The following is a 27,708-nucleotide window of genomic DNA, read 5'->3' as shown; positions in this document are numbered from 1 at the left end:
CTACCTCGAGATTTGAATGCTTTGAACACTCCATGCATGCATGGTGTTGAGATTTCGTCATTCATATTGTCTTTCACAAGAGACTCTAGTTGCTCACGCCATGCATATGCGTTGTAGCCTACTTATGGGATGGCTGCCAAAGGTGGCAGCCCCTTGAGATGAGTTTCAAAACATTCAATAGAAGACCAAGATCACAGGTTAAGGTCTAAGCTTGAGCCATGCGTCTGTCTGTGAATAAAATAACATGTTTAATTTGGAACAGATTTGGTGGAAGGGCTGTATGCCAGTCAATGGGTTGACCTTTTTTTAGAACACGGCACAAACTTGGTGAAAACAAGGTGAAAAGGCTTATTAGTACGGCAAGATTAATGGAGGGATTCTATTGAGAAAAAGTAATCAAAGGTCAAGGCCACAGGTTAAGGTCAAAGTCTGATCTATGGTTGCTGTAGTGTAAAAGTAGTTACTTTGCGTTTATCAGCGTCTGTTGAGCTTGCCTGGCTGTAAGGGTTCGAATTTGTCCGCTAAATGGAGGAAATGGGGAGGACAGGCAGGTGTTTTTTTGACAGCCGACATTCTTGTTATTACTATTGATTTTTAAGTGTTTAATATTAGTCGTGGTGTAAGAAAAAAAGCTGAATGAAACAAATGAAAATTATTTGTCGATCTGTGCTGGAGAATGGCAAACTGCTCACGTCAAATAAAATCCCATTTTCCTTTTGTTAAGACACTTGCATCAGATTTTTTAAAATTCTATATATCACATATTTAGAAAATCAAAATTATGAATCGTAGTCTTTGCATTATCTCCGGGATCCCTTCCCTTGTCATCGCCTCGCCGGCGTCGTCTGCAGGTTTGGGTTACTTAAACTCACGTGTTTGTGTTTGTAACATCTTATTAACTTTCGTTTGTCGTACACCAAGATGCTGAGTCGTGCGTTGAGTCGCCTGCAGCCTCGTCTTCTGGCTGAGTTGAGCACAAGAGCCATTCAGACGCCATCAAGGGACTTCGCGCGATCTCTTGCTGTGCTATCATCCGCTAACCGAGGAGGTGGTACTCGTCCTCACGTCTCTTCCGTCTGCTCCTGTGGTTGTGGCATCCATGGCATTCACACAAGGGGTAAACAGCTGTTTGTTGATGTTTAGCAATTTTTTGTCAGAGGTGCAATTGCATGCAAGACTTATCTCGTTTTTATTTTTTCCCCGTCAAGGAGAGCCTTGTACCTGTGTCGTATGCACAAAGTTCCCTAGTAAGGTTCGCGCATGAAGTAGGAGAAAAAATAAACAACTACTAGTGGTGGCCTCCAAACTTGATTTCAGAAACATTGCTTTAATAAAAATAGCATAAACATGGGTGAAATAATTGGCATAGCATTATGGCTGACACAAGTGGTGGCATGTACGCAGGCACTAATTAAGCACCTTTTGCCAACCAACATAACTCCCAGTCTTACAAAAGAGAAGTTATTGAACTATTTTTGATGCACATATCAGTCATTTTGACTGCCTGATTAGCCTCAATGGGTCGATCGCAAGTGGGAACTTAATATAGCAGGAGCCAGCGTAGTGCTGGGAAGGGCGTTGCACTTGAGTTCTAGGATGAAGAGAATTTTCTGCACAGGGGAACTTTATGCATCCTGAGCTGCTCATACACCTGGTACTTGCCTCGCCAATCCCAGGATCTCTTCATTCCTTGCTCCCTCTATAGCTATACTTGTCAGGTGGCATTGTATGGTGTAAATACAATAATGAACAGGGCTTATAGTCCCAATCTTTTCTGCAGGAAGTGCTTTTAGGGTAGCGCCATTAAAGTTACTTATTCCCTGCCATAGTTTTCCTGAACCACATCACTCATTTTGCTTCCTACAGTGATACAGTACTTAATACCAATGACGTTAGGTAGCAGCTAGGCCCGTACATTAAGGGGGCAAGTCTCCGTAACTCACATTTAAATAAAACCTCACCTTTGAACTAATTCAGAAACTTGTTAAAGATGTTCTGAAGAGATTTACAAATATTATTAACAGAGGACACAACTGTAATTCAGAGATTCTGAAGTGACATACATGTACTGGTAATGTACAGTATATCGCAGCATTGGGAAACACTTTTCTTCTGTACAATACTTTTGTTGCATGTGAATAACAAAAGAGTTGTAGTATTATTTAACATTCTATTTTACACGTGCTTACCCTGCCTTGCTAGTGGTAGGTGGTGGTGACCATCATCCACTCACTTGATGTAGTGCTGCCTACCTCTTCCTAAGCCTTTATCATTCTTTTTCTGTGCCAGCTCTCCTCTTTTCCTATTTCTCCCATCTTTCCCGTCACTTCTTATTGCTTTTCTTTCCTTTACAGGTGGCTTTACATTGAGTGACAAGCCAAATGGTTTCCTGTAAGCCAAGAGACCATTTACAATGCTGGGTGGTAACCATAAAACCAAACCATATGTACACCCATCGCAAACATCAACACCGCTGTGCACACTTTCAATACAATCATACAAAACGCAGACAAAAGACACATTCCTAGAGGCAACAGAAAGACACACAACCCCAACTTCACACCAGAAATTCAAGGCCTCATCAGACAGTGGGACACACTGCAACACTACCCAACACCCCATACACAAGACACCATACAGCAAATACAAGAACTCAACACTCAGATAAACAAAAAGAATATCAGAACAGCAAACACTAAACCGGAAAAAATACCTCCAAACACTTGACCACAAAACAAACATCAGCAAACTCTACAAAACACTAAAGTGTCATAATGTCCAGCAATAACACCACACGATCACACACTGCCATCACAACAACAGACACCATACCCTCAAACAAACAACAAGCAAACACTTTCATCAATCACTTTTCACAAGTCAGCCATCTAAACCCCCATCCCAAAGACCGACGTATCATCTGACGTAAGAGACAGTTCCCCACAGACCCAGACTACACACCTTTCACTTACAACCAGACGAAGCACATCATTAACAACCTCAAGCATTCATCTGCCTGTGGACCAGACAACATAAGCAACATTCACCTTAAACACCTAGGACCACAAGGCATACAAGCATTCACCAACATATCAAACTACAGCTACTCACACAACATAATACCCAACATCTGGAAGCATGGCAATATCATCACTATCCCTAAACCCAACAAAGACCCCACGTTACCCTCCTCACATCGCCCCATCACACTCCTCTGCACTTCCTCTAAAGTCACTGAATGACTGGTACTACAACTAGTCACACCTCACATTCCCCTAGCCCAGTCACAACATGGCTTTAGGCCACTACACTCCACAAACACCCTTCTTACAGACCTTACACAGAGAGTTTTCGATGGCATGAATTCAGCTAGGCCACCACACAGAACACTTCTAGTCACACTAGCCATTAGCAAAGCTTTTGATGCCATCCCCCGCCACAACCTCACAAACGAAGTATTCAACACAAACATGCACAATAACACAAAAAGATGGCTGGCAAACTACTTAGCAGGCAGATGTGCACACGTAACATTTGCCGGTCAGTCTTCTAACATCAGAAACTTCACAAACGGTGTTCCCCAAGGATCTGTTTTGTCCCCTACACTCTTTAACCTATACATGGATGACGTACCCACACCCCACACACCACAGATACACATAGCTTTCTATGCAGATGATATAACACTTACATGCACACACCAAAACGCAAACACAGCTTCACACATCATTCAACCTTACCTCAACACACTACACGAATGATTCACCACAAACAGGCTCAAAATAGCCCCAGCCAAATCTACAGTGACTCTTCTCACAAACTGGACAGCAGAACACAGTCACATCCCACACCTCACCATAAACAACACTCCCCTACCACACACACACACACATACACACAAAATCCTTGGTGTAACATACAATACATCAGTATCATTTAAACAACACATCACAAACATTAAAAGTAAAATATCACCAAGACTCAATGCTTTGAAGTCACTTGCCCATACAACATTCGGACACAACAGAGAAACCACCACCACACTATACAAACAATACATACGTTCAGTGATGAATTATGCAAGCCCTGCCTGGGCTTCTAACCTCACCAAAACACACTACAACACTCTACAGACCATACAGAACAAGGCCCTAAAAATAATCACAGGCTGCACAGCTACTACACCCACAGACCACCTACATCAAGAAACCAAAGTCCTCAAAGTCAAGGATCGCCTAGACATGAGAGGCACCCAGTTTCTTGCTGCATCCTCCACAAACCCACAACATCCACTACAGTACATGGCAGCATATCCACCCACACCAAGGAACATCAAAACAACACCCAGCACACGATACCATACACATTTACTGTCATCTCTCCCCCACCTCAGACCAGCTTCCAGAAGCATATCCACACTCAGATCACTCGCCGCTCCATTCAGTCACTTAAAGACAACACACATCTGCATGCACGGCCTCCTGACATCCATCCTCCTGAATCCTATCTTCCTCGTGAGGACAGGGTCCACCTGGCCAGGCTGAGATGTGGGCACCATCCAGCCCTCTTAAGCTACCAAAAGAGGCTGGATGACTCTGTCGCAGATGCCTGTCCAGGATGCAACACAGCACCCCACACTATTAAGCACATTATGGAAGACTGCATTGCACACAATCACCTACGCCAACAACACAACATACACTCTTTGAGAGCTCTGTGGGAAAGCCCAGTCTCGGCCATGGCCTTCCTAAGGGACTCGGGGCTGTTTGTCCAGACTGCCTAGGGAACAACTACTACTACTACTACCATACATGCTCCCTACGCATCAACAAGTGGGTTGGTGGAGGGTTAGTGCCCCTCCCCGTAAAACAAATAACTCAAAGTCCGATGGCCACCCCTTATGGGATTACGGCAATAAATAGATAGACCCTGCCTTGCTGTCCCATTAGCAGCCTTCCTCAGAATTCAGCTGAACCATCCAGCACTCAGCTTTTGAATTTACAAAGACTCACAACACTCAACTTTCAGATTTACTGCCAGTCACAGTGCATAACTTTTGAATTTGCAGCCAGTCACAGTGCTTGACTCTCAGATTTACAACCAATCACTGCTCTGTAACTTGTGCCCAAATGCAGTGAGGGTTTCAAATTGGTACTGTCTTGGCTGTTGTATATACTGCACATTACAGTAAGACCTCACAATAATGGACTAACTGGGGCCCAAGCCATTCCAAAAAAGGGAAATTCCGATATGAGCGACATCCGGACTTCCCCCTGCTAACCTGGATTTTTCTGATATATCAGACATTAGTCCAGATTGCACCAACAGTTTTTAAACTGTTTTCACTGCCACTGCCGTACTGTACTGTATTATACCCTCACTACAATAATCAAATGGTATAACATATATAATAATACTGTACTGTACACTGATAGACATGTCTTTTATTTATCTTATTGTGGTGAACATATCTGAAGTGGTCAGGTAGTCCACACTGATTCTGGCTTTATTGGCCTTTTTGTGATATACCGGGTATAGGAATTTAGTCTGGTAGCTCCTTGATTCCAATAAAAGTGAATTCCGCTTTATTGAAGTCCATTATGTTGAGGTCTTACTGTATCTTGAACCCTCTCCAAACAATGAGGAGGTTTTACTAGGACCTGGAGGTACAGTAATACACTACATAATGTAATCATAATCGTAGTCACCTAGTGTTGGGATCGGTGGAGAGTAGAGTAGTAGAGTGCAGCCTTATTTGATTACAACGATAATAAAAAACTTATGCCCTGTCTTGGTACAGTGTTTAAAAAATAATTGCGATTTCCTACAATGATATTTTTGACAGTCAAATCTCATGCTGACTTGGTGACACCTGCAAGCCAAAATGACTGCCTAGTGTTTACATTGGCTGTGATCTTAGCCATTCACTCAATTTTGTACATGAAAGGCCACAGAAACATCATTGTTGTCTCCAGATAATAGTGCAGAGTGCAGTATTATAGGAGATATAGCAGTATACTTTTGTGTGAAATACTGAAACTTGTGACTTGGAAGTTGTGTCAGCCTCATGTAGCCATCATCCCCCTTTTTGTGCCCCCACTGTTGCATGAAAGGTCACTGAAACACTATTGTTATCACCAAATAACAGTGCAGGTGCTTAACAGATAGTGCAATGTGCAACATTAAGTAAAGTGATCTTTTTTTGTATGTGAAATACTGAAACTTGTGACATGGAAATCATGTCAACCTTACAAACCCATCAAACCGTTTTTGGGCCTTTACACTACTGCCTGAGCCAAGATGCCCGCCCAGTTCACGTTGGCCTGATTATTGCCTTTTGACCTACTTTGTACATGAAAGACTAATGGAACACCATTGTTTTTACCAAGTAATGATTGGGCAAATATGAATTGGAGCAGATGGGAGACGTGGAAGGTGTGTGTAGGATATTTACAGAAGAAATATGTGCAGCATGTGATGTGGTGTGTGGAAGGAAGAGAAGACGGAGGGGGGTGCATGGAACAGCGTGGTGGACTGAAGAGGTGAGACAGGCTTTGGCACAAAAGAAGAAAGCATACAATGAATGGATGAGAAATAGGGGCGTGGAAGAAGTTGAGAGGCGGAAGAGAGTTATATGTAGAAAGAGAGAGGTGAAACGATAAGTAAGAGAGAGTAAGAAGAGAGAGGATGAGGAATTTGAGTGTCAAGTGGAGGGACTGTAAGAAAATGTTCTGGAAAGAGGTGAAAAGAGTAAGACAGGGTGGAAGTGAAGTTAGCAGGGGAGTGAAAGATAAAAATGGTAGATTACTAGTGGAGAAAGGAGAAAAAGTGGGCAGATGGAGAGAACACTTTAAGGAATTGTTGAACATAGAGGATGGAAGTAATGCGACTATAAGTGGCTGGGGAATGGCTGGGAGAAGGAGGGAGGTGAGAAGACTGGAAGAAATCAGTAGGATAGAAGTTGTGGAAGCAATGAAGAAAGTTAAATCGGGGAAGCCCCAGGAATTGATGGAGTGTGTGGTGAAATACTGCAGTATGGGGGAGAGGTAGTAGTAGAATGGATGTGGAAGATGTGCAGATTGGCCTGGGAGGAAGGTAGAGTCTCGGAGGATTGGAAGTCAGGTATAATTATTCCCTTGTACAAAGGAAAAGGGGAAAAAGAAGTGTGTGGTAATCATAGGGGCATTTGTCTTCTTAGTATAATAGGAAAAGTGTATGGTAGGATACTTATTGACAGAGTTAGAGAAAGAACAGAGTTGGAGAAGAACAGGGAGGCTTTAGGAAGGGAAGAGGTTGTGTAGATCAGATACTCATTCTTAGATCTTTAGTGGAAAAGTTTCTAGAGAAGGGAAAGAAGTTGTATGCGGCTTTCATGGATTTGGAGAAAGCATATGACAGGGTGGGTAGACAAGGATTGTGGAAAGTGTTAAGAATATATGGAGTAGATGGGAAGTTGCTGAATGCTGTGAAGAGTATGTACGATGGTGCAAAGGCTGCAGTGGGTGTGGATGGTGAACTAAGTGAATTTTTCTCTTTGAAAGTTGGGTTGAAACAGGGATGTGTCATGTCTCCATGGTTGTTCAATCTGTACATGGATGGGGTAGTAAAAGAGGTACAAGGTAGGGTAGTGGATGTTGGAGTGGCCCTGGTGAGAGAGGATAGTGTTTGGAAACTCCCTATACTGTTGTTTGCAGATGATACTGTGTTGTTGAGTGAAGACGAAGGGGAGCTGCAAGGCTTGGTGGATGAGTCTGGGAGAGTGTGTAAGAAACGGAATCTAAAGGTGAATGTAGGGAAGAGTAAAGTGATGGTCTTTGAGAGAGGTGAAGTCAGTGAATGTACAGCGAGGTTGGATGGTGAGGAATTGGAAAATGTGAGTATGTTTAAGTACTTGGGTAGTGTGATGAGTAAGGATGGAGGATTGGAGGGTGAAGTGCTTGAAAGGGTACAGCAGGGAAGAAAGGTTGCTGGTTCTTTGAAAGCAGTGATAAGAAACAGGGAAGTGAGCATGGAAGTGAAAAAGTTACTACATAACAGTGTTGTGATACCAACTCTAACGTTTGGAAGTGAAGCTTGGACGTTGTTGGAAGGACACAAGTCAAGAGTGAGAGCAGTGGAAATGAGTTATTTAAGAGGAGCCTGTGGAGTCATATGGAGAGACAGGCTGACGAATGAGGATATAAAGGAGCGTTGTGGTGTGGATGTGGATGTGATAGGAAGCGTTATGAGGAACACACTGAGGTGGTTTGGCCATGTGGAGAGGATGGAGGGTGAAAGACTGACGAAGAGAGTGTATGTGAGTGAGGTGGAGGGGGGAAGAGGGAGGGGGAGGCCGAGGATGAGATGGAGGGATGGGGTGGAGAGGTATATGAGAGAGGGGGGTGTGAGTTGGGAGCAGGGCAGTGAAATGGTGGGGGACAGGGTGACTTGGAGGCGATTTGTTTGTGGCCACCCCAAATGGGATTGAGGTGTCTGGCAATAGATAGATAGATAGATAGAACATTTAACAAATAGTGCAGGGTACAGTATTAATCGTAGTGATTCTTTTTGCCTGTGAAATACTGAAACTTATGATTTGGAAATCGTTTCACCCTTATGTAACCATCGACCCCTTTTGGGGTCATTACACAGCTGCCTGAGCCAAGATGCCATCCCACTGTTTACACTGGCTGTGATCATTGCCTTTCATTTTGTATTGTGCATGAAAGGCCACTGAAACAGCAATGCAATTGCCAGATAACAATTCAGGTACGGTACTTAACAAATAGTGTAGTGTGTGACATTACATGACGTAATATCATATCTTTTTTATGGAGTTTTTGTCCAGGCCCTCCAAGTGTCTCCCATCTTGGGGGGGGGGGGGATTGGTGATGACTTGTAATGTCATGAAACAAACTTCAGGTGAGTGGCAGAGGTTTTTTAGGTCATTTTAGGCTTTGTAGTTGAGGTCACCCTCCATGACCCCATTGAACCAGTGTTATATTGACCTCGTTATGCAATAATTCGCTGTGCAGTTGGTCTGTACATGATGCAACCCTGTCGCATGACAGGGCTCCATTGTATGCAGTACAGTGCACTTACTGTAATCCCATGTGGTCAAGTGGCAAATGGCTCCCACAAAGATAGCAGTACTCCATCTCCACCACCTCAGCCTCTATCACTACAGCAATGAGCGAGACACTGGGGAGGCCACAGGCTAAGTCACAGCACATGGAAGTAGTCACCGCATGGGTCACATATGCCCAAGGCACAGACACGTCCTCATTATATGGCGTTCCATGGAGAGAATGAACGGGCGATGGTTAGCTTGGTACGTAGGATGGGCTGGCTTGTGTTGCGGGGTTTGCCTGCGTGCCGGTTGGGTCCTATGTCTGAGCCAGATAATACGCATTACGGTACTGCTGAAAAATGCATAGTACTACCAATTGTATCCCATTTCTGAGCCTGATATTTCCTAGTTTTACCAGATATTGTTTTCATAGAGCCAAGCAGAAAGGGCCAGCGATTGCGATAGACCAGATACAGCGTTGTGGTGATGGATAATTGAGAGATTACTGTACTCTGTGAACCCCAAGTATTCTTCAGTCTCAGCCACCTAATGTACAGTATATGGCATTTCCTTTGAATTTTTTTTTTTTTTTTTTTTACTCTGAGCAAAGGCGTCAGGGCCTATATCTCGGGGGCAGTAGTCTGTCCCCAGTAGTCCTTCTACACCTCCACATGTCTCCACTTCGTTGCTAACACCCACCATCCATATTGAATACATGCTAGGGCTGTCACATACAGGACTGGTGTATTGGTATTAGCTTGGGTACATTTACGACATGTCGGCAGGTCATCTGGTAGATCAGGAAAGTCTGCATTTATGAAGTTCAAATCCTTAAACTGTTCCCTGGCCCAGCTGTGATTCGAACCTGGGTCCATCAGGACTGCAGGCCGCCTCTCTACCGATTCAGCCAACACCTCCCCCACAGTATATCCACCCCTTTCCATTGTGTCTCCCCATTCACCCATGCACATTGATGTTTCTTGAGGGCAGGTCCACTCAGGGAGGGATAGGGACTGAGGCAGTGGGGATTGGGATAATATGGGGGAATGTGAGGGGAATAGCTGATTGGTGCTGTTATGTTTTTAGTGCCTGCACAAGAAATGTTTGTTGAGAATGGAGTGGCTAGGTTGGATCTTAAAGATTCACCACCTACTGGTTATTTCATGTGAAGGTGGGTTGCGGTGGTTTGCTGGGCAGCATGATATAGCTACTGTAGGGTATGTAGTGGCAACTTCTAGTAGCTATCGTGTTGTGTGTACAGTGCAATGCTTTGAATTCACATTGTGAAGAAACAAAAGGGACATGGAAAGTGTCTTTAATGAGGATGAGGTAGCTACAGTATTCAGTTATTTTTTGGATGTTGTGCTAAGTAGTATTATGGTTCTGTATTGGGAAATGAGTGTTAGATGATGTTTAGTTTATGTTTAGTGATGATTGTTCCATGTTTGCAAATACTGGAGAAGGAAACACCGATGTGGGACTTGGTGTGTGTTGGCGTTTCGCCTCATGGCGTCCTCAGAATACAGTTATTCTGAGGAAGCCATGAGGCGAAGTGTCAGTGCACACTGAGTCCCACATCGGTGTTTCTTTCTCCAAATTGTCAACGAACAGTTTCCAAGTATTGTACTGGGAATACTACAGTATGTGTATGAGTAGTTCCTGATGTTTTTGAAGGCCTGGATGCCTAGTGGTCCTAAATGTTCAGATGTATCGTAAGTTGCTGATGCCATCTGGCCCTGTGCTTGTAGAGTTCTTTGTTTTCTTCATAACATTGTGAAGTATCTTCTGAAGTGAGTGGGATTGCATGGTGATCAAGTAGAAAGGACTGCCTTTTATTTTTTATTTCATTTTACTGTATTACAGTATTATTATTTTTTTACTTAATGTATATTGGTGGTAGGTGGTGGTGACCATCATCCACTCACTTGATGTAATGCTGCCTACTTTTTCCTTAGCCTTTATCATGTTTTTTCTGTGCCTGCCCTCCTCGCCTATTTCTCCCATCTTTCCTGTCACTTCTTATCGCTTTTCTTTCCTTTACAGGTGGCTTTACGTTGAGTGACAAGCCAAATGGTTTCCTGTAAGCCAAGAAACCATTTACAACACTGGGTGGTAACCATATAACCAAACCATATGTGCTCCCTACGTGTCAACAAGCGGGTTGGTGGAGGGTTAGTGCCCCTCCCTGTAAAACAAATAACTCAGTGTCAAATGGCCACCCCTTACGGGATTTTGGCATCTGGCAGTAGATAGATAGACTCCTGCCTCCCTCATCCAATATTCTCTCTGAAAAATCACTGATTTCAAATGATATTAGGGATATGACAAACATAAAGGTAAGGTACCGGTATCTAAGCAGTATGGATTTACTTATCAACCATAGAATGAAGGTGGTGCCAGGAGATATGACTAGCAAAAGTGAAGAATGCTGTGATGTGGTTGAAGAATGGGAAGGTTGTAGGTGTTGATGAGATGTATGCAAAGAAGGTAAAGTGCAGGGGAGAGTGTGAAATGATATATTTTTTGGAAATAACTAAGAAAGTTTGGATGAGTACTGTATACCAGTAGAGTGGAAAAAGCAGTGATAGTACCCATGTACAAGAATAAAGATGATTGTATTTAGTGCAAATGTTGTTATCATATAGGTCTGTTGTGTGTTGTAGTAATTTTGTTGTTGCTATCCCAGTCAGTTGCCCCTGCAGGACCATCCTGTGTGGTGAACTGATAGTCCCTTGCTGCAGACAGCACCTCACCATGGCAAGGCACGGGGATTAGTGTGGAGGTTTGGTTTCTTGATGGGCACAGCATTTGTGTTCAACCAGTCAACAGAGGCACCATAGGTTCCACATCACCCTGTTATTTGGTTTTATGGTTACTACCCAGCATTGTGAATGGTTTCCTGGGTTACAGGAAAGCATTTGGCTTGTCATTCAGTGTAGAACCACCTTAAATGGACAGAAGTGTGTTTAAGAGTGACAGGAAGTATGAGAGACAAATGGGATAGGAGGGTAGACACTGAAATGATAGGTGTGAAGGAAAAAGTAGGCAGCACTACATCCCTTGCAGCAGACAGCACCTCACCATGGCTAGGCACGGGGATTAGTGTGGAGGTTTGGTTTCTTGATGGGCACAACATTTGTGTTCACCCAGTTAACAGAGGCATCATAGGTTCCATATCACCCTGTTATTTGGTTTTATGGTTACTACCCAGCATTGTGAATGGTTTCCTGTGTTACAGGAATGCATTGTGAATGATTTCCTGGGTTGCAGGAACGCATTTGGCTTGTCATTCAGTGTAGAACCACCTTAAATGGACAGAAGTGTGTTTAAGAGTGACAGGAAGGATGAGAGAAAAATGGTAGAGGAGGGTAGACACTGAAATGATAGGTGTGAAGGAAATAGTAGGCAGCACTACATCGAGTGAGTGGATGATGGGCTTTCCTACCTATTACCATGTTGTGTGATGCAGGAAAATTATATGTAAGAAATAACATAGAGAAAGTAAGGAATACATTAGAAGGCCTGGTAAGTAACCAATAGGGTGGCTTTAGTAGTGGTAGGGAATGTGTGGGTCAAGTTCAGTACTGTATTTGCTGTGGATTTGCAGTGAGACAGTGGAGAAAGCTTGTGAAAAGGACTAAGTTATGTACAGTCAACTCCTGCTATTTGCAGGTTCACATAGTCGCGGATTTTTATGCGAAATTATTTCAAGATATTTCCTGCGTTTCCCACAGGATCAGCTGTTCCTAGTGGTTGATAAGTGACTTTTTTGCATGTTTTCTGTGAGAAATACTACCCAGTACAGTTAATCTGTGCAGTTACCCTGTATAAGTAGCTATGTGCTATTCAGCACACAGCAGACTCACATCATCGGATAGTGAGTACAGTACAGTATTCTGTACCCAGAAAGTTTTGTGTATCATCCTGTACTGTTCTTTTAGGAAGTGTTAACCCCTCCATGGCCGTCCATGGGGAATTTGTCGGGACCCAGAGGCCAAGAAGGGGGCCAATTTTTCAAGTTTCAGAAACTGATTTTTTTTTTTTTTTTTTTTTTCCCCCCCAGTCAAATTGAAGAGAAATGTCAGATGTACCTGACTGCAATTTTGAGCTTCCTAGACCTATCCTGTTCCACACAATGAAGTGCAGAAAGTGCGCAAATTTACGCAGATGATATCAGTCTTACCTAGGTATTGCAGTTTTTTTTTTCTTCTTCTTCTTCTTTTTCTTTCTTTTTACAGAAAAAAAATGTTATTGGTGGTGAAATGGCGTGAAATGGATAGATATGTGTATTTCAAAGTTTATCAGTACATAATATGGCAGGTTTCAATTTAAAAAAAAATGTTATGAAATTATTTTGCATTTTTTTGTTTATTGTGTTTATGGTAGTATCAACTTATTTTTGTACTCTGAGAGGTGGTGTTTGTAGGAAAAGGGAGGTGAGAGATTATATTTTTAGACCTAAACAAGATAAAGATCATCCCTTGAGTGTACAGGCTGAACAGGGAGGGTTGAAATGCAAGATGACCTGCGATTGGCACCTAGCATGAGATAATTAGGGGGGAGGGGAGGGGAGGAGAGGCCTTTCCATCTACCAAAACATGATGTGAACACGGCTGACATTGGTGTAATGTTAATGCAAGTCAAAAAATGTTTTAAATGATCCAAACCAATACAACAAACCTGAGCAAATAGGTAAAAATATTTTTAAAATTTGATTTTTCTTTTATTTTCATTTTCATTTTTTTTTTTTTTTTTTTTTTTTTTTTATATAATGCTAACGGCCATACCACATTGAGTACACCGCTTCCCGTCCGATCAGCGAAGTTAAGCAATGTTGGGTCTGGTTAGTACTTGGATGGGTGACCGCCTGGGAACACCAGATGCTGTTGGCATCCCTACGTGTCAAGTGGGGTTGGTGGAGGATTAGTGCCCTTCCCTGTAAAACAATTAACTCTGAGCCCTTGATCACCCCGTTTGGGATACATGGCGTCTGGCAATGAATGAATGAATTTATTTGTGATTGTAAACAGGGTGGTTGTGTGTGTTTCGCAAGGGAGGAGAAAGATGATATTTTTTGTCTGGGTCGAGGTAATTGATGTAACTGTGTGTGTTTAGAGGTGGCTGTGAGCAAAAAAATTGTACATCCACTCATCACAGCACCAGGCACTGAACTGACAGATAGAGTGTGAGGGGGTGTAGTGAAAGTCAGTCTCAAGATGTCTGAGATGTTCATTTACTTCCTAAAAGATTTCACAGTTTTCTACGGGTCACACTGCATTGAGTGATCTAAACCAATACAACAGACCTAAGCAAATACAATAGGTGAAGATACAAAAACAAAAATGTATTTTTCTCATATTCTCATGTCTTTTTTGTTTATGCCTGTATTTATTTATAATTGCAAACAGGGTGGTTGTTTGTGATTCGTAAGGGAGGCGAAAGATGATACAGTAGTCTTTTTAAGATCCGGATGCCCAAGTCCTGGACATTTTGGGCTCGGGTCTTTGGACACCAAAAATGGCCGAAAAACGTAAAAATGCTAGAAAACAAAAGCCGATATGTGTTCATCCGTATTTTAAATTTGCCACGTGGTGACGAACAGCTGTGTTTTGGCGCGCAGTTATTCTGATGACCATTTGAGTGCCCCTGCATTCCTCCCCAGTTCCCGCCTACCCACCATCGTGAATGCACATTCATCGCCATGGCTGCCCACGGCCCATTTTTGTGAATAAACTGCAATACCTCGCCACTAGACCACATAGGAATTTACAGTGTTTTGCAGTTTTGAGAAATTAGAATTCAGAGTGCAAAGGATTAAGTGCAGAGTGCAACACTGGCATGTTGCAACTGGCTTGGCACAAGTAAGAACAGAATGTGCAGTGTTAAACAGTTATAATTCACAGTGCAAAGGATTAGGTGCAGCACAACACTGGATTACTGTACGTGTTTCAAGTGCACCTTCGCCACACTCAGGGGCCAGAGCCATAAAAGAGGCGGGTTAATCTTCATGGTGGCGACGGACTTATCGTAAGTACCCTTTACACTGCTAAATATTTTCCATACTGACTTCTAATTTCTAATTCTCTGGTTCCTTTTCATTTGTTTCATGGTTTCTGACCCTTAGTTGTGTGAATAGGGATCTTAAATAGGTGCTGTGCAGGTCCGGTAGGGAGTTAGTTAGGTGTTTTTCAATGTTTGGTTGAGTTAGGGTCCATAAGTACCTGTTCAGGGGGCATTTTCACAAATCCCGGACATTCCGTTGGCTCTATTGTGTCAGATCTTGGAGGGATTACTGTATTTTCTGTCTGGGTCGAGATAATGGGTGTACCTGTGCATGTTTAGGCATGGCCACAAGCAAAAAAAAATTGAAAATCTCCTTATCACAGCTGCAGACACAGAACAGACTGATGGGGCGTGTGGGAGTTTAGTGTAGGTCAGTCTCAATACGTCCCAGATGTTTGTTCACTTCCCAAAAATTTTTGCAGTTTTATACAAGTTACGCTGCATAAATGCTTGGAGCCACTCTATGGTAAAACGTCATTCGACGCCGGCGGCCATGGAGGGGTTAATGTGCCTTAAAATTCATTTACAGGTGTTATAGTGGGTTTGTAGGTAATAGGAATAGCTAAAACATTGAAATCAGTGACTTCTTTGGTAGGTTTGGGTTATTCGCGGAATTCAACATTCAGAACAGTGGGCATTGACTGTATGGTGTTTATGGATTTGGAAAAAGTAAGGTAAAGTGAGAGGGATTATGGAAGGTTTTGTGTATGTATAGTGTGGATGGAAAGCTGCTGAATGCTATTAGGAGTTTATGTTGGAAGTGATGTATGTGGAAGGGTAGGTGAGTGTTTCAGTGAGTGGTCTCACCTCATTGCAGTCACTCACTGTGTAGATACTTTTTTCTTCATTCAGCCAAGTGTCTCATTAAAACACACAATCAGAAATCAATATGGCTGAAATCACAGGAAGTGAAATGTTTATGTACACATGCACAGATACATGTGTATACAAACACACACACACACACACACACACACACACACACACAAAATCACTCACTGCATGCTTTTGCCACTCTCATCTCATTGCCACTACATGTCTTTTTTCTTCTTTAACCCTTTAAACGCGGCCATGAACAGTCGACCCCCCTCGAGTGGCGGGGTTGTATCGCAGTCTGAGTACCTGTAGGAAAATATTAGCCAAAAATCAGAGATTAACCCTAGAACATTATACTTGGTATGGCAGATAGTACTTACATTCAGCTTTCTCCAGATACAGGTGTTGAGCCTTCGTGGACTACCCAAGGACTTGTGGAGACTTGCAAAGTTGGGTAACCAAATCTTCACTTTCACACCTCCAGCAACCCGGTTTCCCCTCTACCACAGCCTCATTCTGTCACAGTAAACTTTATACTACAACGTAAAGGTCGTTTAGAATCCGTATTTGTATAATAAGCACTGAAAATAAGGCTAAAATCAACAAAGCGTACGGCCGACATGCAGCGCGGCAGCGTTCTTCCCGTCACTCAACAAACATTTCCATTTTCACAGCTAAAAACATGTATACTACTTAATTTTCAATCATATTACTTCCCAAAAGATCACCACGGCGCGCATTTTATTCTGCCTTACACCCGTCACTTTATTCTCGTTCCTGTCGGCCGCTTGCACTGACTCGGAAGAGCTAGAACTCGCCATAATGTCACTTTGAAAGCCTGCGGTAAACTGACGCTAAACAGGGGCAAACCGTGCGAAAAAAAGCTAGTGTTACAACTGGGGAAACAAGCGTTTCCTATTAGCATAAACTGCTTGTGAGAGGAGAGCGCAGATTTACAGTTCTGAGCAGTCAGAGCGCTGCCATGTATCACAGCCAGGCTGGCCGGGCCGTGGTGGTGGGGGGAGGGGGGAAAAACGCGATACTTGGCAACAACGGAGGTCAGTAGTACAAAGGTAAAGTATGCTAATTGTAGCTAAAGGGTGGTGGTACTGATAGACAATACCAGCTGGAACATCCTTGCCCGCGTTTATTCAAAATTAACTCGAATCGCAAACGCGACGATCCGCCATTATATCCTTTTTGGCGAGCGTCGCAAATGCGATGATCCGCGTTTAAGGGGTTAAGGTAAGCTTTTTGTTACTTTATGCTATTGAAATACTGATAGTTTTTCACCTACCTCTAGGTAGATAAGTTGTCATCTGAAGATACCCCCTTCCCCATAACCCAAATATCACTCCATCCTCCGTCATGGTAACTGATCATCACCTATTTACCCAGTAATATTCCTAGAGGTATGTGTACTAGTGTACTACGAATGTTAGGTGTGATCAGGAGGGGGGCTTTTTTTTTTTTTTTTTTTTTTTTTTTTTTTAAGTAGGCCAAAAGGGGGACTTTGGGAAAATTTTGGAATTTCGCCATGCAAGTGAACTATATAACATGTTTCAGTAGTTCAGTAGTGCAGTTTGCACTTCTTAATTTGTGCATAGTTTTATGTATGTATATACCGGTATGTATCTTTTAAAGGGGTTAGGAGTGAGAGAGAGAGAGAGAGAGAGAGGGGGGTAATTCCCCTTAGTTGGTTACTCCCGGTCAGTTTTATTCAGCAGCAATTAATCTGGGACTAGTGAAGTGTTAATAAATGTCAGGGATGTTTGTTTATGTTGTTGTGACTTCAGGCTCATCTTAACATGAACCTTGTGGACTGCAAGGTATAGTTGCCCCTTGGTGGTCCACCATCCTGTTTTTGGAGGGTGAGGAGGGGGTTATAGGATATTTGTGTAATTGCTTGGTATTAGTGCCATAACATAAAGTTTTCCATTTCCAGCACCTGAAATCAGCTGCACACATAAGTAAAGGATATAGTACTTAGGTCAAATTATACATCAGTTCTTGTCTGTTTTACCAGGCTGGTTGTACATTTCATCAGTAATTTCCCTCAGGAGACCGTGAACTAGTGGAGTTCCTTCAGGAAGAGATAGTGGCAGAGAAGAAGAACCTGCAGGGTCATGTTCCATCACACCTGGATGACTTCTCCTTAAAGGTCAATCAAGCAGAAGTAACACTCACCAAGAATTTCCATGATGAAAAGTAAGTCAACCTGAGTGTTAAATTTTATTTTGACTTCATGGAAGGTTAAGAGAATTTCATTGACTACCTAGATTTAGGCTGGCAGCAGTCTGGTCTAGACAGACCAGTTACACTGAAAGTCATATGCAGCTGTCAGATATCACTATTGACAGCATATGAATGCAAGCTTGCATATATAAACTATCCACTTTTTTTTTTTTTTTTTTTTTTTTTTTTTTTTAAATCCTGTGTTGCCTCATGAGAAGCATATGAGCCTGGAGCTAGAGAAGTTGGTCCTGACATTTAAGATGAGTGACCAATCTCACTCATCCTAGAGTGGCATTACATTAGCAGTAAACCCCAACCATCCCTTGGATATGAACCAGCACAATAAACCCCCAACCATCTCTTGGATATGAACCTGCACAGGCTAACCGTTAATAGTAGTTTAGCCCAGAAAGCCTGAGAACACATTTCCCTCTCTTTGAGACTGGGACACAAAGTTTAAGTAAAGAATCCTATGTAAATATCTGAACACCAGATTATTAAAAATATATACATTATCAACTGTTGTTACAGAGCATAACATATATGATGCCATTGTTCCTGTTAAGAAATCCCTGTGTTGGGGTTGGCCATATTATAGCTGATGTTTCCTCTGGATGAGAAGGTAAATCATGCCAAAACAAGTTGTTTTACATGCCTAATATTTCAGGCTGTTTCTTAATTCTAGATGACTTATTTATATTCCAATCATAGAAGTATTTGTTATAATGTCATTTCTGGTATGGTATCACCGGGTGTCATGGATTATCTTGAGTTTGTGTCCTTGAATCCTGTGACGTTATTTTAGTTCATGCATGCTATCTTCATAATATTATTTGGCTTATTAAAGGCCCCTTGTATTGAAGGGTTTATTGAAGGCTATGTGTAATCCCACCAGCTCAGAAAATTATTTTCTAGGGAGATTACAATTATCTGAGATAGCAAGAATAAACTAAAAGAAGATATTACTGTCTTCCTGAGGCAGAAGACACTATACACTCCTTACTCTAACATGGTCCAGATATTTGTTCTTTTGCAGCTTTTTTCACATACCATAGCCTAATGACAGCAAAAGACAGTACTAAGCTCTACATTCATTCCATAGCATTCTGGTGCCAATATGTTATTACAACTCCACATTTTGTGGAGAGATGGCAGTTTTAGGCTAAGTTACTGTAGAATGAGTATAGCATTGTAGATTGTTGTTGTGCCCCTCATCCATCCCAGAGACATGTTTTATGCATCACCAGGTTATGGATACCCTTCAGGTCCTGGCCTGGGTTTTGTTTATGCTTGAGGTCATAGTTTGCCTTGAGATAGTGGTCAGGTGGTAGAGAAGTGAGATTTTATTTGAGGGGGATGGCTGTCACTGCTGTAATGAAACTAAATATTCCTCCCGTTTCAGCCCAACGATGTGATTGTCATATAGGTCTTGCTACTGTCAGATGAATTTATTTAGGCTGGGAGAGATTTTTGAATGGGAGGGGTTAGTTATCACTCTCATTAGCCCCTGTATTATTAGGGTCTTTCCCAAATTGGTTAACATCATCAGGTAATACCCTGAATAAAATGAAAAATAATTATCATAGTGAAGGTGTTAAAAAAATGATACAGTGATTCCAAATAATTTTTAGTACAGTACTTTTGATTCCAAGCATTTTTTTAAACTTATGACCACAGGTCTTCATTGATACTTATGATTCCAAGTCTATATAAGAGAAAATTCTTGTCCTACAGAATCACGGTGACAATGAACGTTAATCACACGGTTGACAGCGATGAGGCAGAATTGAACCAGGACCAGACTGAGGCTTCATTAAAGAGTCGGCCCAGTTTTGAGATTGACATACACGTGGGGTCTAAGATCATGTCCTTCACCTGCTCCTACATGACTCCGGAAGCAACTGACGGCAGCCAGAATCCTGAGGGTGGGTGGAGTTTGGCTTGGTAGTGTAAGAAGTTAGATTCATTAAGTGGTGTAGGCCATGGAAAGCAATAAACATTTGAATACCAGAAAAGTGGCTCACCTACTTGACTTAATTGTGGCCAAGAATTAGTTTTTTACTCAAAATGTAGTGCATTTGAAATTTCATTAGGTGGAGGTGCCCACCATCCACTCACTCGATGTAGTGCTGCTCTTGGGCGACTTCCGTTTCCTCTCTTCTTTCCTTCTTTCCTTCCTTCTTCTGTCTTTCTTTCCTTCATTCTTTCCTCTTCTTCCTGTCTATGGGTGATTCTACACTGAGTGATGAGCCAAATGGTTTCCTGTACACCAGGAAACCATTTTCTGCGCTGGGTGGCACCTGGTGGTTTAGTGGGTAATTAAAGTGCTCCAACTGGATTGAGCCTGTGTAGGTTTATATCCAAGGGGTGGTTGGGGTTTATTGCTCACAAAATGCCACACAGGGATGTGTGAAGCTGGTCACTCTCATCTTAAATGTCAGGACCAACTTGCCCAGCCCTGGGCTTCTATACTTCTTATGGGGCAACACAGGATTAGATGATGATGATGATGACTATTACTGTACCTTAGGTCAAATATGTGTGTAGCTATCACTGGTGAACAACATGAACACAGGTAGATACTGAAATATCAGTGTTGTACCAGTAGCTTCCTGTAATTTTCATGTCTTTAAGTCTTAATAGAAATAACTCGGTAAGTGATTCTCTGAAAAGTTTTTATCTGAAATTTTTAAACAACAGTTTGTAAGTAGGGGAGCAATTGTGTTTTAACCCCTTCAGTTCAGTAATGTAATTTATGTACTGCACAAAGTCAAATCCGAAATGCTTTAGTCCAAAGGCTTTATGGAAAATCGAGTATTTTTACTGTTTTGGAATGTAGAATAATATGATAACTAATGAGAAAATTATATAATAAATAAAGTCCCTTACAACATTAATTGTAAATAAATTGAAGTATTTTGTATTAATAATTTATTATCTGTTCTTATACAGGACATAGAAAAGTCAGTCTTCAAATATGCATTGTGTTGGAACAGGTGATGTCAGCACTCACCTATCACATAAAAAAAATATTTTGGAGAATGAAGGTTTTGGAACTTGGATGTTTGGATTTTAATAGTCTGTACAGTATTGTCCTTACCATCTGTAGACAGTTTATTCAGCTTAGGAGAGACGTCCTGAACTGAATGGAATATATAGGTATAACTTGCATTAGCCCCTCTGTATCAGAAAAAAAATAATACCATTGATGTAGGTAGGGATAAATCCTTTAAAGAATGTAAAGGATAGTTGCATTGTGGATTAGTTGTCTGTTAGAGGTTTGGCTTTCAGGTCCATTGTCCGTAAACATTCATGGTAATGTTTTTCATGCAGTTGTAAATGTACAGTAATGCTCAGTGTTGCCCATGAGGGTTTGAATTCATTCATTAGGATTACCAGTATTTTTTGAAAGCCTTATCAACAACCAAGGTAAACATCCAGAGTTGGGGGGGGGGGAAATGGTCATTTGGTATAAAGAAACCAATGTGGTATGGTTTGGATGGCTGTGTGTACAAATTTTTACGCCATTTACTCAGCAATTTACTCCAAAGTTAAATACAGTGATTCCTCATACTTTGCGGGTTGGATGTTCCACCCAAACCTTGCGAAACGTGAAATGTCGAAGTGTGAAGTTAAGAATCAGTGGGAAAAAGAGAGGAGTGTTCTGGTGGGACATGTACCTACCCTGTCAGAAAGTACTATAACACCAAACAGGCCCTACCCAAAATTAAATGAAGAGTGTTTACTAGTGCTAAAACAACACAATAACCATGTACCTGAGAAGACATTAAAACTGTTATAAAGAGCTGCAACGCCAAAAAATCCTTACCAAAAATAAGGTGAAGAGTGGCTTGAGTGGCAGGTGAAGGTGTGTTGATGGTGGATGGGCTAGTTACTAGGTGACAGTGAATGAGCATGGTACGCATCGTCTGCTGAGTGTCGGCTGCCGGCTGGGAGCGTCGAAGTGTAGGTAAACGCGCGAATTGTGAAACAACTCAGAAACTTTTCTAGTGCAAAAAACAAGGTGTCAAAATGCAAAGCGTCAAAGTATGAGGAAATATTGTACAAGTTCCTGCTAATGCATGAATAGAGGGAAAATAAGTGTGCAAATTATTTCTTTCTAAAATATATTCAGGATGGCAAGGACTAAACCATTTGTATTGTATGCTTTTGTGAATATATATATACTGTTTGCAGAGAATGTTTGAGAGCTTCACACTTTGCGTGGGAATGTTTTATTTATATAAAATGAGTTTTACAAATATTGTATTAAGATAAATGAGAGGATAAGGAACCACTTGGTCTGTAAGGACAGAACCATACATTTGTAGATACAGTACATGTAACATCTGCATTTCAAGTAGATCATATTCGTGTTGGGTTGTAGCCTAGGTGGTGGCAACTATCGTCCAGTCACTTGAAGTAATTCTGCCTACTTCTTCCTTCACCTTTATCATTCTTTTTTTGTGTCAGTCCTCCTGTCTTTCTGTTTCTCCCATCCTTCCAGTCACTGACGAGGCAAGTGTATTTGAGTGAGGTGGAGGGGGCAGGAGGGAGGGGGAGGCCAAGGATGAGATGGAGGGATGGAGTGGAGAGGTATATGAGAGAGAGGGGTTTGAGCTGGGAGCAAGGCAATGAAATGGTGGGAGACGGCGATGTGGAGGCGATTTGTTTGTGGCCACCCCTTATGGGGTAAAGGCATCTGGCAATAGATAGGTAGAGTCTTTCTTCTTAAGGTGGCCCTATACTGAATGACCAGCATAATGACGTCTTGTAACCCAGGAAACCATTTATAGTGCTGGGTGATAACTATATAACAGGTTGATGTATATCCTAGGAACCAAATCTCCACTTTTCTCCATGCCTTGCTTTTGTGAGGCGCTGTCAACTGCTAGGGAATATTGGCTCACTGCATAGGGTGGTTGCTTGCCTGCAGTTGTTAGGTCTGCTCAGCCAGACAGACTGGGGTGGCTCAACAACAATAGCAGCATTTGTGTTGGGGTCTCAGTAGGAAATTTTCACAGATGTTTCTGATCCACTGTAAAATATGTGCATATCATTAAAATGCCTTTTGTGTGTGTGTGTGTGTGTGTGTGTGTGTGTGTTTGTGTGTGTGTGTGTGTGTGTGTGTGTGTGTGTGTGTGTGTGTGTGTGTGTGTGTGTGTGTGTGTGTGTGTGTGTGTGTGTGTTGACATTCTGTCAATATTTCTTCCATGCTTCAAGCACAAGAATATCACAAAACTTTATGATCATGACCACATCCACATATTCGCTTGCAGATATTTTTGGGATAAATGAGCTCACCATGTACGAAGGAGAGTGGGGTGAAGAGACATACTGTGTGTCTGGAGACATAATGGATGGGGTGAGTCATATTGTCACAAGTCATTGTATAGTTTTAACACCAGTGGTTGTAGTGGTAATGGTAGACATATAGCTGAAAATGTAACCTCCTCTTTCGTCTTATTTATAGAATATAGTACCTTGAAAGAATCACTGGAGTGATTTAAAAAGTAACTACTAAATCATCTCATTTTACTATCTCTCAGCCATAGACTTAGGTAGATGTAAATACCCTTAATACTGTATTCTGTTCATTCTTCTAAACTGTAATGATTGTACTGTATTTAATCCATTAATATTAAATGTTATTCAGAATAACTTGGATTCACTTTGGCTTGCATGACTTAAATGGTCCTTCATAATGTAAAGCCACTCTTCATATCCCATTGATGTACAATTTCCCATTTCATTTGGAACACACTTGGGGATTCACGTGGCTGAGCTGACTTAAACATCATTGTGTCATCACGAGTGATTCAGTGTTGAGTCGCTGGTTGGGAGGGGAAGAATTACCTTGTTGATACATTGTCCAGCCACTCTTCCAACCTTGCTGTAACATCTTAAACCATTTGTATAGAGGCTTTCACTGCTAACATGATTTGGGTAGCAGGCTGGCTCAGTGGTAGAGTGCTTGACTCGAGACCGTGAGGTCAAGAGTTCATGCCCTGCCCAGGTAGCTGCCTTGCTGGGAGGGGTAGCATGCTCCCGTCACCCTAGCAGGGCTATGTGATCCATCATGTCTTGCTTGGGGGATTATTCTTCTTTTGCTAACTCTGTGTATCATCATATGATTGACATCACAATACAAAGATGGTTTACACTCTTATACTGTATAAACTGTTCTGTGGTGTAGCATTGTTTGCTTAATGTTGGTAGGATGCAGGTGATCACTACGACGTACATTCAGTCTTATATTTATGTAGTGCTATTCAGCATTTCATTGTGAGTGTAGTCATGAATAGATTGTTGCCGTGCCAGAATTTATATTCCGTTGGTACTGAGAGGAAAAATGACACCCACGTAAGGAGAGGGTTCAGAAATCCATTTGTAAATGGGGGCGCTCACTTTCCACTCACTCGATGTAGTGCCGCTTAGGTGTTTGCCCTTTCCTCTCTTCCATCCTTCCTCTTCTGTCTCTCATTCCTTCATTCTTTCCTCTTCCTTCTGCCTACAGGTGATTTTACACTCCCTCTTCTGTCTTTGTTTCCTTCACTCTTTCTCATTCTTTCTGTCTAAGGGCGAATCAACACTGAGTGACAAGCTAAATGGTGTCCTGTACACCAGAAAACCATTTACTGCGCTGGATGATAACCATATAATCAAATTATGGCACCTGGTGGTTTAGTGGCTAATTAAGGTGCCCCAAGTGGATTGAGCCTGTGTAGGTTCATATCCAAAGGATGGTTGGGGTTTATGTGCTCATGTAATGCCACTCAGGGATGAATGAGGCTGGTCACTCTCATCTTAAATGTCAGGACCAACTTTCCTAACCCCAGGCTCCTACACTTCTTGTGGGATGGCATAGGATTGGATGATGGATGGATGGAAGACCGAGGATTTATGGAGTTTGGGGGAGTATCTTTTACAAGAATGTATGACAGTGTTGTTGAGACTCTAGCCTCATCTGTATATGAACCTGCTTTACTGAAGGCTGAAGTTGTATTTCTCCTGTAGGCCCTTATATATATATATATATATATATATATATATATATATATATATATATATTCATTTTTCATTCATTCATCATCCAATTCTACATTGCCGTATGAAAGTGTAGGAGCCCAGGGCTAGGCAAGTTGGTCCTGACATTTAAGATGAGAGTGACCAGCCTCACTCATCCCTGAGTGGCAGTGTGTGAGCAATAAACCCCAACCACCCCTTGGGTATAAACTTCACCGGCTCAATCCGACTGGAGCTACGTAATCACCCACTAAACCACCAGGCGTCAAAATTTGGTTATATGGTTACCACCCAGCATAATAAATGGTTTCCTGTTGTACAGGAAACCATTTGGCTTGTCACTAAGTGTAGAGTCACCTACAGGCAGAAGGAAGAGGAAAGAAAGACAGAAGAGGGAGTGTAAAGTCACCTGTAGGCAGAAGGACAAGGAAAGAATGAAGGAAAGAAAGGCAGAAGAGGATGGAAGGAAAGAAGGATGGAGGAGAGGAAAGGGCAGATACCCAAGAGCAGCACTACATCAAGTGAGTGGATGGTGAGTGCCCCCACCTACCACAAAGTGCTCCCACCTACCACAGTATATATAACACTTGCTCACTTTACATACGGTATAACCAAATTATAAATGTCTATTTAATTAAACTGAAGATTGGATATTATGTTACAGGAAGAATTTGTTAATTGTATTTGACTGAGCATCACAAGGGAAAAAGTTGCTTTTGCGACCTTGTTTAGTTTGCTTTACGAGTTTGAAATACAGTAATCTTTTTACTTTGACAGATGATGTATGATCTACTGATGAACATGCTAGAGGAGCGTGGCATTACGAATGAGTTTGCTGAGAAGCTGAGTACTTTCTGCTCTGACTATGAGCACTCTTTGTATGTATCTTTGCTTCAAAATGTTCAAGATTTTGTTAAGAGAAAGTAAGACTGTAGTTTTATAATTAGACAGCTTATTAACCCCTTTTAAAGTTTTGTTCTCACTATCACTAGGAAATATTTTTCGCTTTAGGATAGACTTCAGACTGGTGAGGTTTGATTTAGCCTTCATTAACCTCTTCCCTCCAAGATGTCTCCTCAAAGCTTAATAAAATCATCAGGTGGTAGCAAGAATAATAGTAGAATTGCCAGTACATCCTCACAGTGAAGGGGTTAAATACAAAGATGAAAAAATAATATGTATGAAGATGAGGAAGTAATAATATATGTGTATCAGGAATTTTCAGATACACTGCTTGATTCATGTGAAATTAAGCTACCTGAGTCACTGTGTAAAACATTTACTATTTAAAATTATCTGTCAGATTCATAATGGCATTATTAAACACATCAATGTAGTAATAGCCCGTGGGGGGTTGTACTTGTTACAGATTTGTCTTGTTAATACACTGACCCTACATATAATTTTGGCAAGGTGACATTGGCTGTTGAATGACTGTGGTAGGATAAAGTGAATGTTGTTACTTTGTACAGATCATGTAAGCCGTATTAATCTTTTCTATTTCATAATAAAAAGGAGTTGTTTTACCTCCATTTTAGTATCCTCTGGTTATTTCCATTGATGTTTTTGTGTTGAGAAAAGGTCATGAGTGTATTTGGAACAGGTTATTAATCTGGGGAATATCATTTGAAGGTGACAGACAAGTTAAAGAGAGTGACTTGGTAGTGATTGTGCTTGAGATTCATGATCATCATCATCCAGACCTCCTTTCCCACCCTAGGGCGGTGTGAGGAGTAGCAACGTCCAGACAGCCCAAATTTGCCCAGTCCAATGGGCCATGCTTCCATTCGCTCACCATTCAAGCCCCCTGAATCCTGGCTTTATCTGATACCCCAAAAACATTAACCATGTACGCTAGCTTCACATAAACGTATCCCATAGAGTCAATCCAGACGCTGTCACTGTAAAAAGGGTGCCAAATCCCTGATCATGTGCTTCTCCTCACAATACTCATCCAGCCAGCTCGATCTCTTGTCAGTCCCATAGTCTCACCAACTTCCAAACCTGTCTTCCTCACATAGCCTACTCATCAACTATATCCCTCCACCTTCCCCTTAGCCTATCTTGGCTCTTCCCTCCTTCAGATTCGCTCAGATATACCTTTTTCACCACTCTTTGTTCTCCATGCTCTCCACATGACTATACCATCTCAGTACACTCTCTTCGATTCTGGTGTCCACAGACTTCCTCACTCCATATCTTTCATGAATCACATTATTTCGTATCCTATCTACTCTGTAATTCACATACACCTCAGCAGTCGCATCTCCACTGCTCTCACTCTTGACTTTTCATTTTCATACCACACCATAGTCTCACATCCACATGTTAAAGTTGGCACCAACACTCCTTCATTTAAGCCTCATGCAGCTGCAACGCTCAAGACTCTGCTTCTTATCAAGGCCTTCATTGCACCAGCTACTTTCCTTCCTTGTGTCACTCTGCTTTCCACTTCTATTGCACATTTTCCTTTCTATTCTATCACTGTACCCAGGTATTTGAACTGTCTCACCAATTCC

At 41.8% G+C, this 27,708-nt stretch overlaps 1 protein-coding gene and 1 non-coding gene across 2 annotated transcripts; both read left to right on the top strand.

Annotated features, from left to right (window-relative positions):
- The first annotated feature begins 834 nt into the window (after positions 1–834).
- Positions 835–26,715, top strand: P32 (complement C1q binding protein P32). The gene is made up of 5 exons (XM_080281597.1): positions 835–1,117; positions 17,989–18,136; positions 19,898–20,088; positions 23,443–23,528; positions 25,967–26,715. The coding sequence occupies exons 1-5, from the start codon at positions 922–924 to the stop codon at positions 26,114–26,116; spliced, it is 771 nt and encodes a 256-aa protein (XP_080137723.1). The 5' UTR covers positions 835–921; the 3' UTR covers positions 26,117–26,715.
- LOC145411780 (5S ribosomal RNA) lies at positions 13,823–13,941 on the top strand. The gene has a single exon (XR_013899481.1). It is a non-coding gene; the product is annotated as a 5S ribosomal RNA (ribosomal RNA).
- Positions 26,716–27,708: the final 993 nt, after the last annotated feature.

The sequence above is a fragment of the Coenobita brevimanus genome, chromosome 90 (genome assembly GCF_032717465.1).
Source record: "Coenobita brevimanus isolate Jiangsu-jjx chromosome 90, ASM3271746v2, whole genome shotgun sequence".
Classification (NCBI taxonomy): Eukaryota; Metazoa; Arthropoda; class Malacostraca; order Decapoda; family Coenobitidae; genus Coenobita; species Coenobita brevimanus.
The sequence above is the reverse complement of the archived record's forward strand: the minus strand, read 5'-3'. Positions and strand labels throughout refer to the sequence as shown.

Bases quoted from the DNA above. Each gene is read 5' to 3' on its own strand.
- P32 (XM_080281597.1), top strand. From the start codon at position 922: ATGCTGAGTCGTGCGTTGAGTCGCCTGCAGCCTCGTCTTCTGGCTGAG. The intron at 20,089-23,442 runs GTGGGTGGAGTT...ATTCGCTTGCAG, and splicing joins CGGCAGCCAGAATCCTGAGG to ATATTTTTGGGATAAATGAG. The intron at 23,529-25,966 runs GTGAGTCATATT...TTACTTTGACAG, and splicing joins CTGGAGACATAATGGATGGG to ATGATGTATGATCTACTGAT.